Source organism: Apodemus sylvaticus, chromosome 20 (assembly GCF_947179515.1).
Source record: "Apodemus sylvaticus chromosome 20, mApoSyl1.1, whole genome shotgun sequence".
Taxonomy (NCBI): domain Eukaryota; kingdom Metazoa; phylum Chordata; class Mammalia; order Rodentia; family Muridae; genus Apodemus; species Apodemus sylvaticus.
The window spans coordinates 30,830,243-30,842,530 of record NC_067491.1 but is presented as its reverse complement, the minus strand read 5'-3'; the positions used below and the strand labels follow the sequence as shown (position 1 = coordinate 30,842,530).

Here is a 12,288-nt window from a genome sequence, read left to right as displayed (position 1 = left end):
TAGGTATAACTTAGATACTCTACTTAGAATACTCCTCTGTTTTTTATTGCATTAGTAAATTAGCTAATCGGTTCAGTCATGCATGCATGTTAGGTAGAGGACAACAGGTGGGAATCAGTTCTCTCCTACCACAGTGTGGATCCCAAGGGTTGATCTCTGATTGTCAGCTTGGTAGTCAGTGTTTTTATTCCCTCAGTGTTTTATTCTCTCAGTGTTGTTTTCTGTCATCAGAAGATATCCCTGTGCTGACTCTGGCAGCATGTACACTAAAACTGAAACAACACAGATTGGATGACTATGACCCCTGTCCAAAGTACTGCACATATGTACTGGAGAATTTCCATGCAGTTTCCAGACTCTACTCAGGTCTTTGTTAGTTAACAACATCAAGGGAATGGTAGCATCCAGTATTGACTATGGTTTTCCACTGCCAAAAATGTATGTAATGAAAATAGAAGCTCTCAAGTCAACAAGTAAGCCAGTTGAGGCTTATCCAGCGCATCCCTCTCCTGGACTTTCATGACTCTTGAGAGATTTAATCTATTGTTTGCTGGTATTTTTCTTGATAGTTCCCAACACTCTATACCTGCTGATTCTTCCTGACCTGCTTTCTCATTTTGCACTTTGATAATGTTTCATGTGTTACTGACGCCTGGACCACTTGATGCTCCTAACTGGATATTGTTCTGCCCATTAGCTTGCATTATTTTTTTTCAACAACACATTCAAAACTTGACTGTGTTCTGGATGTTCTGTTAACTGTCTAGACTAGACTGAGAGCTGACTAGAACACAAATAGACTGACAGCTGCTCAAGAGGAGGGCCTTAGTGTTGATTACCAAGACACTCATTATTATAGAATCTATGAATCCTTTTTGTTTCCCTCTCAGTAGCTTAAGATAGACTGTGTTTATAGCCACATAGCTTAACCACCAATGAAGCACTGATGTTTTATATCACTGGGTACCTTTTCCTCCATCAGCCTTGAAATATGACTGGACTAAGCCTTGGGTTCAACTTACTGTTGAAATCTCAACTGAAAGTGACTCAATGGTAGAGGTGGTATAGTATAATTCAGATACTACAATAAGATCATAAACTATAATTTATATCCCTGTCTGTGACATTTAGCAGAAAACCAACATGAACTTCCCTGTCTTAAAGATTTTTTCCATGAAATCATTCTTATTGGAACACAGTATTCAAGTCCACAGTGGTAGACGGAAGTTTATGTAAACAAGGATGCAAAGAAAACACTGAGCAACTGCATATATCCACATCTGTTTTTCTAGAACAGATGCCTGTAAATATAATTGACCTGCCAGAATAGAGTTATGATTTAAAGTCTTGTGAGGTCCACAAGATTGCTTCCCAGGATGATTTTATTACATTTGACTATATTTTAGTGAAGTATTATGTGGACGCTTATTTTATTCCCCTAGGGCAGTGGTTCCTAACCTTCCTAATTCCTAGACACTTTAATGCACTTCCTCATGTTATGGTGACCTAAGCCATAAAATTATTTTCATTACTATTCTGTAACTGTAATTTTGATACTGTTATGAATCATAATGTAATATGGTCTTAAGCATCCCCTACGAAAGGGTCATTGAGCCTCAAAGGGGTTGTAACCCACAGGTTGAGAAATGCTGGCCTCGAGCGATGAGAGTTTTTTGGTTTTTGTTTGTTTGTTTTTTGCCTCTACTTTCTTTCATATGTGCATACATATACTTGATGAATTGTAGGAATAGTTATAAGATTATGAACCGCATATCAGATTGACTAAATTTTCCTTAAAAAAGTTAAGTAGTTCCAATGTAAGCCGAATGTGATAGTATAATTCTAACATTGCATGAAGTTTTCCAAGAACTTAAACAAGGGGTTCCAGAATTATTATGTATGTATGTAAAAACATATGTCTCTACTATTATGGCTGTACTTTTTGTAGTTAAAAGGCATTGGTTTGTCTTTGAAAGCCAATTGCACCCACCCGGCTGGCAGCTTGGTTCTGAGCTGCCAAGTACCAGTTTAATAAGCAAACGAAATAAAGCAGCCAGAAGCTGCTGTTGTGCTGTGGAATATGGTGTATACACTTAACTCAAGAGTGTCTTACCTGGGTTTGTTTCATTGTTTGTTTGTTTCACAAACAGATAACGGCCAAACACAGAGAGCAAGGAGTGGGAGTGTGGACTGCTGGGTTTGTTGTTTGTTTATTTCTCATGAATGTAAACAACCCTGTTTATGTGTGTTTTTAATAATTAGCAAAGTTACATTTTCTGAGTTCCTCAACACATTTTATTATTCATTCATTCATTCATTCATTCATTCACTCATTTATTTATTTAATCAGACTCTCATGTATCCCAGGCTGGACTAGAACTTGCTATGTACCCCAGGATGTCCTCAACTCATGATTCCTTTGCTTCCACCTCCAGAGTGCTGAGATTATAGGTTTGTATTACTATACCTGGTCTATATATAACCATGATTAAACCCAGAGTCTTATTTATGATCAGCACATTATCAAATGAGCTATATCCCAAGCCTCCACATTTTTCTTTCTCCATATTTTAAAACTTCCACTTCCCTAAACTAATAATAGTTGAAATAGTAAATCTTATTATATGCTCTATTGCTTTCCAATAACTGAAACTTTTTTCCTAGGGCTCAGGGGTATATCTGCCTGGAAATTGATTGATTATTAAGTTTAGATACTTTTATGAGGTGTTTCTTTTCTTCATTGTTTGGTGTTTCACTGAATAGTAACCAAAGGAGAAATTTTTTTTTTGGTAGAAGTGCAATATTTTTGCCCAGAAAGAGAAATCTCCAGGATCCTCTTATATTAGAGATTATGGGTCTCAGTTTTCTTTAATAACTGAGTCCCACCACAAACCACTGTCCCGTGAGTACTGATACACACTTTTATAGCTTCCTTCTGTGGTTTCACCAGGGAATGATGCATGAGGATTTTACCACTCAGTTTATGGTGACATTGATACATGATCTAGTTTCTTCCTTTCTGTCCTTAAAACCTTAAGTGGAAAAAAGTTCAAAGCCTTTTTTAAAAAAAATTACATATACCAATTTTGTGGGTACTTTACCACTGATAGCTTTTATTAGCCTCGTCTATAAATTCTTTGAATATCATATTCCTGGTGATCTGAAGAATGAACATGTGCTTTGAAGCTGTGTATACAGCAAAACATATTCTTTTATTCATAGCAGCACTCTATTACTTGTGTATGGTATGCATGTGTGTGTACATATAGAAGTAACAAGCAACATTGCTTACAAGTTTCTAATGTACCTAGGTAGTATTTATCACTTTATATGTATCATCATAGTGTCATTTTAAAGTCTCACGAAATTGCTTTTACTTTTAAAAAAATTTAGTAACTTTTATTTTTAACATAGATTTAAGTTTATAAAAATTTTGCTAATCAACAATAACATTGCTTCCATGAAGTGGAGGCTGCTCTCTTCCTACAAATAATGCTTCCTTTTAATTTACTTGGCTGATATGGTCAGCTCACATTTGTTACAAGTGAACGAGGCAGTTGTTCGATAATTCTCCCTTGGCATTAAACACTTTATGAGTTTGGACAGATGGCTATTGAATACAGCCATGATAGCATTATTATGCAGAAGGATTCCTCTGTACTCCACCCACGTCCACCTTTCTGTAATAGGGCAAAGTACTACTAAAAGATGGGATGGTTTTCCATGAGTCATACAGATCAAAAATTGCCCAATTGCTCTGCTTGTCTAGAATCTGTTCTATTTCTGACATCATGCTGCCAGAATCTTCATAGCTAGAGAATTTGTGAAGGAAATTTAACATGGCAAAATTGCTGCTGTTACCTTAGGAAAGGCCACGGGCACTTGTATGTGATGTCGCTGCTTCCTTTTCTCTTTTGAAACTCATACCTGAGAAGTTTCTGGAGAAACTTTATGGTTGGAGTCACTGGGTGTGGATGAGATTGGCTGTTAGAGAGGAGTTACAGCGTGTAGTACCATTGTTGGAGTGAAAGAACTTTGGAAGTCTGCTTTTGGAGTACTAGGTTATCACCAGTTATAGGTATAGAGGCTGAGGGCCAATCCCTAGGATTAGGATGGCAAGTGAATGTAGGATGTGATAACTCTATGGCTTTTCTTTTTAAAAGAAGGAATGAACAAAGCTGCAGCAGCTGCAGAGAAATTAGTTCAAGTTGCAGAGATTGAGAGTAACATGCAAATTTCACACATTTTCCTTTGGAAAGTGTTCTGCAATTTGAAAGATGCATGATAAGGAAAACTGATTCATTGAGTGAGGTGCGTGGTGGTATATAAACCACAAGGAACATGCAGATATTTTCTGTAGTCAAAGGTGTCTGAACAGAAGCTGGGACATTGCTGTCACTCAAGAGTTCATGTAGATCTTCATTCCTACCATTCAAGACCAGAGCCAATTCTGGAAATTGTCTTCCTAGTGTTCTCTCCTAAACTGGCCCCTCATTAGTTACTGTAGATCATTGTGAAGAAGCAATAACCACGGAAAGACTGCATTGCTTCATAACTAGCCTGGGTTATATTATTCCAAGAAAACTAAATTTATTCCATGAACACATTTCTCCGAATTGTTTTTCTATCGTATCCCTCACTATTTGCTTAAAATGAAGGCTAAGAACGGAAGGTAGTTTCTGATTAAGTCCCAGGTTAGCAGCTCTTCAGTTTCCAATGATAGCAGTGATGAGAAGTAATTGTTGGAAAATTTCCAAGTTGTGACATTGTTCCCTCACTAGAAGTATGTAGTGATTGCATCCCCAAAGGGACTTGTGTCAGTGGTAAAGGAGTGGAGTCTGAGAGAATGGCTGTTGCCTTCATCACTTGAGATGTTCCATCTACACCCTAAGGAGAACACTTGCAGCTTTATAGACCCTATCACTCAGTTTCTTTGTGTTCTCTCATTTCAACCTTGCTGTGTTTAACATCCGGGATCACTGAGCTGTATGGTGTGAACCTTCCCAAGTGTTTTGGAAGTGTGTTTGAAGGATCGGAGACAAGAATGGCTGTGGGGAAGAGCTCTTCTTCAGCACAGACCAGAACTCTTGTATTTCTCTACTCTTGTAGAGCATCTGCGAGTATGTCTGCATGCATGCTTGTGTGTGGACATGCATGCACACCTGCACTTGTTGCTGGTGATTGAAATTTAACCTAGAGCCTTGCAGTGGACCACTGATCTATATACATCTGCCACCTTTTATAATATGTTATTTTGGGGACAGAGTCTTTATACTTTCCCAGGTTATCCATGAGCTAACATGGTAACTCAGGCTGGCTTGGGGAACTTGGTGTCCTCTGGCTTCAGCCTCTTGATGTAGGGGAACTCTTAGAATTACAGGTCAATAACATCTGGATGTGAAGCACTTAATGGTGTCCTGAATATTCATTTAGAGGCACATGAGTGCTCAATGCACTTTGCTCCAGTGTTAGAAAGGACGAGCAAATCCTTTTTCTGGATTTAGAATTTCTGTGTCAAGCCCATCCATACCTAGCTAATCTGCCTCTGCATGGAATTAGTATAAGACAAGCAGAACAGAACTTGAGAGTAGGAGCTATACTACATTTTCAATCCCAGTGTATAACTCCTGGTGACAATAATAGCTGTGATGTGAGCTGAGGGAATACATCAGTAAGATAAAATAATAAAGAAAATAAAACACTAAATGAAAGAGCTTGCCAGTAGCTCAGTCACTAAAGCCCTTGCACGTCATTGAGCTCAACTCTCAGTAGGAAGGCCGGGGCCTGGAGAGGGAGCTAAGCAGTTAAGGCTACTTAATGCTCTTCCAGAGAACCCGGATTCTGCTTCTCAAACCCTCATGGCAGCTAATATAAACTTCAGTTCCAGGGGATTCAACGTTCTCTTGTGGTCTCTGCACTCACCCTGCATGCACATGGTACACAAACACATACATACACACATACACACATACATACATACATATATATATATATATATATATATATACATATACATACATAGATACATAGATACATACACACATACACACATATAAACATACAAATACATATACATACATAGATACATAGATACATACACACATACATACATACATACATACATATATACATACATATACATACATAGATACACACACAGAGGTACACACATAGAGGCATACACACACTCATTCACATGAAATAAGAATAAATATTTAACATCTGAGATAGTCTTCTAGCCATCCCCATACACACACACATGCACACTAATCACACTTAAAGAAAACAGAAAATAGCAGTGGTTTTTATTTATTATTTATTTATTTATTTATTCATTTATTTTTAGTAAACCTAGTTTACCCTTGTTATTTCTATGAAACTTTAAAAAACACAGTCAGTACCCCAGCCCCGTCTTTGATCACTTTGACAGGCTCAGCATCATCTTCTTCTCTTCCTGATGTTCCCAGGATCCTGATATCAGTCTTTATTCTCTACAAATTCTCCTTGGCCTGCCCTCATTTAGATTAAAGATAAATGCTTTCCCCCAGCATTGTTTATCTGCAGACATTAGTATATTTCATTTGTGTCCAATGGTTTGAAAAAAAAAAAAAGAATCCATGATGATCCTTCACTGAAGCATCCATTTTCTCTATTTTTCAAGGGTCGTAAGAGTGAGGCTGAAAAGTTCTTCTTGAAGGCTATTGAGCTGGATCCTACCAAAGGAAACTGTTACATGCACTATGGTGAGTGGTGGTAGCTTTTCCATGACGTCCACATTTGCTGTCAATACTGATGTGAAATTTCAGTTCTTTGCTGGTCAAGGACCTTTGAGAGGAGGTTGGCCTCCTCTTTCCAGATTTAGCCTCATGATACATTCTTCCCTTTTCATTGAACATCACATCCTGAAGGGATTTTCATTATATTTTCCTTCAGCTAATTTCACTGGCCTTTAATGGAGAAGGCAGTTTTCCAGTTGTTTCCTTCATGTTCATCACAGAGTTTACATGAAATCTCATAAGGAAAGCAACTAGCTCTTTGTCTGATGTATAGTTTATAATAAAAATATTAGTTTTTTTTAATTCTCTACAATAATGTATTGTTCATGGACCATGCCAACTTGATGTTTTAGGAGTTTACATTTTGGCTTCAATGGCTTGCTTTCTGGAAGATATGAATGTATACCAGGCAATAAATGCCTACAAGTGAGGCCAAGTATGGGCTATAAGGACTCTAAAGAATGCCTGTCTCATACCATTTAGCTTTGACTCTAATCAGCCCAGAATGAGCTTATACAACACTCTATCATTATAGTGAGTCATGTGTTTAGACAGAAAAAAAAAAGTATACAGTTGGTTGGTGTGGGATAAGATGTCAGTTTCTATCAGGTTTGCAGAGAAGTTGCCTCAGAATCAATAACAAAAGTAGCAACAATAAACATATTCATTTACTTATCCTTTGGGGAACAAAATACTGATTTTTACAAATAACTACTGTTGACTTTAATGTAAATTTAAATCTGGACAGAAATTACATCTGTGGAAAATATAACTAATATGCCTGCATAGTATTAATTCCTTCTCACAGTTGTCAACTATTAAACAAACCAAACCAAACTGAAGACACAACCAAACCACAAAAATCAGTGATGGCCAGGGTTGTTTGAGAATGGAAATAATAAAATGGAGGAACCTGGGGCAACCACAAGTGCATTTTTTTGCATGTATGTTGTTGTGTGTATATGCTTGTGAACCTAAGCTAGTGACACCTGTTTCTGGCATCACGCATGATGCAAAAATATGTAGCATACTATGAATTACTGTGCCTTTGCTCTGCAACCACTATGTAGAGGCAGCAGTTGGACAATTCCACTTCACCTCAGCATTTATTTCTAAGTTTACAGGTTTTCCTATATGCAGTATTTGTAATTAGTATGTTCTCATCCCTGCAATTGTGAATTCAGCTACAAAATGTCAAGTTAGCCACATGATAATTTTGCTAGAGCGTGGAAGGACTGTTGTCAGGGCATTTTAGGAAACAGATGTTCAGTTCCATACCTTTCTGCTTACGTTTTCTTTCTTTCAAAATGGTCTGCCTCATGTATCTTCTGAGCTAATTTTCATTACCATTATGTAGTAAATTCTGACAGTGAATTGCTTCATACCCCACTCTTGGTATATTTGAATGACTATTATTAAAAATCACTGTTATGACCAGGGGTATGGCTCAGTGGCATAGCACTTGCCTAGCATAGGTTCAGTCACAAGCACTGTCAAAGGAAAAGAAAAGGAAGGATTTTGACTTTGGGTTCCTTGAGAATTTTTAAAAGAAAAAAATCACTGTTGTATTAATATTAAAAGTTGACTTCTGTCTTTTCTAGCTAGTTCTCCTTTTCACACTCCTTTTAAAAAAGATTGGCATTTTTGTGGCATATTATGCTCCTGAGGTTTTTGCTATTTCTCCCACAAAAATCTTGTTTTGGATTTAGTTCACTGGAAAGTGCAAGAAAAAAATTATGTCACTTGAAAATTAGTGATAACTTGTCTTTAAATGTTTGTGAAAAAACTGAATCTTTCTTAATTCTATTGGAATGTTTTTAATTTGAGGATTGTGTAAATTATTAGAACTATATTTCCTTTTTGTGAGAAGGAAGACTGCATGATTCAACATGATTTTAGGAAACATTAAAATACTCAAATCTTTTTCCTGCTTTTAAATATAATTTGGAAACACTTAAAATGAGGCAGTTAAGTACATAATTTACAAATGTACCAGAATCCTGTAACAGAAATTGATGCTATGTTAATACTTGACTTTTAGAACTGTCAAATTATTTTTGACTTATTTTTAAATCAATCCTCTGTTTTGCAAACAAACAGAGTTACGCCTGGAAAAATTAAGATGATTCAACCAAATTCAGTGTAGCTGAGCAGCGTCTGCATTTCTCAGCTCCTCAGTGTTTCCCTTTACAACATGTACTCTCTTTCCTTTGATATCCTAGGCATTAGATCAGATAGGCAAAAAAAATAGACATTTTTATCAGTAGATATTTATGTACAGAATCTAAGAATATTATAGCATAACTTAAATTAACAAATTAATTAATTAGAGACAGGGTTTCTCTATGTAATACTGGCTTCCATGGAACTTATTCTATAGACTAGGCTGGCCTCAATCTCACAGATTGTCTCTGCCTCCTGCCTCCTGGGATTAAATGCAGTATGTGCCACCATGCCAGGGCCTTAACGTAAAATTTTTAGAGAAGGATTTCTTTTATTTTTAGAAGATGTATTGACTCTCTACAAGACATTGGTCCCTATTCATAAAATCCTGTGAAGAAATTAACATTACAAAGTCATCTTCAGATGGTGATGTGGTAGAAAGTCAAGGCTATGTTAGGGAGGTTAGGTATTCCATGCATCACTGAGAAGAAGATGTTTGTGATATCTAAGAGCATGCCAACTATTTAAAGAGCTAGATGTCAGTATGGCAACTAGAAAGTTCAACGGTCCATGGCAAGAACAAGGGTATACTTAGAGCAGTACAGTTGAGCTCCTGTGACTCAAGCTGAAGAAACCAGATGAGTAAGTGGAAAAAGAGACTGCAGAAGAATTAAATATAAGCCCATGAGGCTTTGAAACCCAACTCAAGGACTGTTTCTTCCTCGAGTGATGGGATGGACCAAACTAAGAAGATGTTAAAGTACAAAACGGAAAAGTCTTTAGAGAGTGATTGCTGTGTATTGGCAAAGAGATAATACTTTGTGATTGGGAGAAATTAGGAAAGCACATACATTAAAACTATCCTTCCTTTAGATAATTCTGTATGAAGTGTGGGAGGTTTCTGTTTCCTCTCTTTAGTGACATCAATACCTACTGTATTGTTAAATTTTCAGTAATGTTTCTTGCTAGAATGGAATGTGGAAAACAAAACTTATTGAACGGATGTTCTGCTTGAATTTTCATTATTTTTAACGAAGAAAATTTATACTAAATCTCTCATATCAGTTCTTTGGCAATTTGCTGAAAAAATATTTTTTCATTTTTGCTTAGGGTGTTTATACCCACAGATTGAATGAATAAAAACAATCCCTTAACTTGAAAATAAATATTTAAATGAAATGTATGTAATCTGTGATTAGAGACTTTTTAAGATGCTTTCAAATGTCAGTGAGTGGATTGTCGTTTTATGAGAAATCCGTTCTCTTGAGCAATTATGTGCTTTTAGTTTGGTTGTTAATTATACGAGTGATGTGGAAAATATAGTTCAGTTGTGACCAGGCAGACAGAATTGCAGGAATTTATATTGGCTGCATTTTTGTTATTAGAAGATGACATCTGAATATACTGTCATTTCCTTCTAGGTTAGACCCACTGGATTTGTGTTTGAAGAAAAGAATTGTAGTGAAGATTTTTTTTTTTTACTACAATTTCGCTGGGTCAAAGAGAGTTAAATGTTGTAGGAGATTAGAGACTTGGATTATAGTCCTAGATTATAACTCTGAAAGTTGATGTTGACCCTCAGATGTTTTCCAGCACTTTAATAATGTATAAAATATTGGATTTTTCTTTTTCAAATTTCATCTCAAAGTTTTAGTTCTGAAAAATGTGTGGAAAATGGGTTTCAAACTATAGTGTAATATTACATTCATATATGTTATATTTATGAAATTTTATAGCATATTCCCATGTTTCTTGGTGAAGTTTGGTTCATGAATCTCAGAGTGATGTCTGTTACACATCAAGGATCCCCTATGGATGTCTTTGTCTCTAATAGGAAGTGTCTTCCAAAAGATTGACTAGAATTCCTTCTTCAAAATTGTATTTTAGAAAAACCATGTAATAAGATAAAAAACATTATAAATATTTGTTTTGGATACATAGAAGCAAATTTGATTTGACTAAAGTATGTTAGTATATATTTTAAAGCACCTAGTAGGTATATGTTTTAGTCAGTGTTTTATTACTTTGAAAAGACACCATGACCAAAGCAACTCTTTTAAAAAAAAAAAAAAAACATTTAATTGGGGACTTGCTTACAGTTTCAGACAATTTGTCAACAGTCATCCTGTTGAGAAGCAGGCAGGCATGGACTTAGAGCACTGGCTGAGAGCTTTACATCAAGAGGCAGCAACTCCATTTTTAGGCATATTAATACTATTTTTACCTTTATTAAATACATGTACTGGTGCTTAATTGTTAATTGGCTGATGAACAGAAAAGAAAACTTACCCTACCTTAAGATACCTCTTTTTCCCACAGATTGTTGTCACATACACATGTATTCCTAAATATATGAATGCATCCTGCACAGTTTTATTTTTTTACATAAGTCTATAAAGTAATGAGTGTTGTCCTGACACTTATGTATCTTCACAAGCTGCTCATATTTGCCCTGCATCATCCTGTCTCTCCTCCTTCTTTTCTCCCCGATTCCCATGTCCTCCTCAAAAGATACATCCTTGCTTTCTTCTTTACCTGTCTTTTAAAACCAGGTATGCTATATCTTTGGGGGAATTCCTGCTAATATCCTTGGGTCTTCTCAGTTTATTAGGCATCTCATAGTATACACTGATCTTTAAATATTCTTATGGAACATATTTTCCAAAAGTCTACTGCCTGTTCTCTAATTGCTCTTGTTTTTGCAAGCACATTAATCCTTTAATTTTTTTCTTTATTCTTTGCTTTCTATACATAGAAAGACTCTTCCAGTTCTCTTCCACTTTAACCACAACAAAGTTTTAAGTCTGAAAGGGCTTGGGAAAACTTACCATGTGAAATATATATTGAAGTTGTAATCATGAATTATTTTGAAATTTTAATAGGAAAATTTAAAAGAAACCTTAGTTAAGAAACAAAATAGTTTGTAGCAACCTTTAGGGAATTTCAGATTGTACTCCTGTGGGTTATGCTATTGTTGAGGCAATAACACCACTATCAGGAAAATATTTTCATAGTAAGAATTGAACATAATTATTCTCATAAGTGAATTTTGCAAAGAGACACCCAACATGTATTTTAATGTTTAATCAGGGCAATATCATAACTTAAGTCATTATTTAATTTTTAAAATTACGCTATTTTCAAGATGGCCAAAACTAAAGTTACACACAAAAGTCATCCTCATGTGATAGCCACCTGTTCATGATGCTAATTATCAAGAGAGAGATCCTCTTCTTTCATTGCTCCTAGAGGGAAGATCACAGTCTTTTACCAAGTTTTCCCATGCTTATATTTTAAAATTAAACTTAAGTGTTTCATAAATCACCCTATATAAAAAACAAATCCAAAT

At 35.8% G+C, this 12,288-nt stretch overlaps 1 protein-coding gene across 3 annotated transcripts in view; it reads left to right on the top strand.

Annotated features, from left to right (window-relative positions):
• Tmtc2 (transmembrane O-mannosyltransferase targeting cadherins 2) overlaps positions 1-12,288 on the top strand; it is a 427,423-nt gene that overhangs the window by 318,199 nt on the left and 96,936 nt on the right. For all 3 annotated transcript variants that reach the window (XM_052165621.1, XM_052165622.1, XM_052165623.1), the window contains exon 9: positions 6,662-6,743. In XM_052165621.1, coding sequence (XP_052021581.1) covers positions 6,662-6,743 — 82 coding nt within the window. The remainder of the gene's footprint in view (positions 1-6,661; positions 6,744-12,288) is intronic.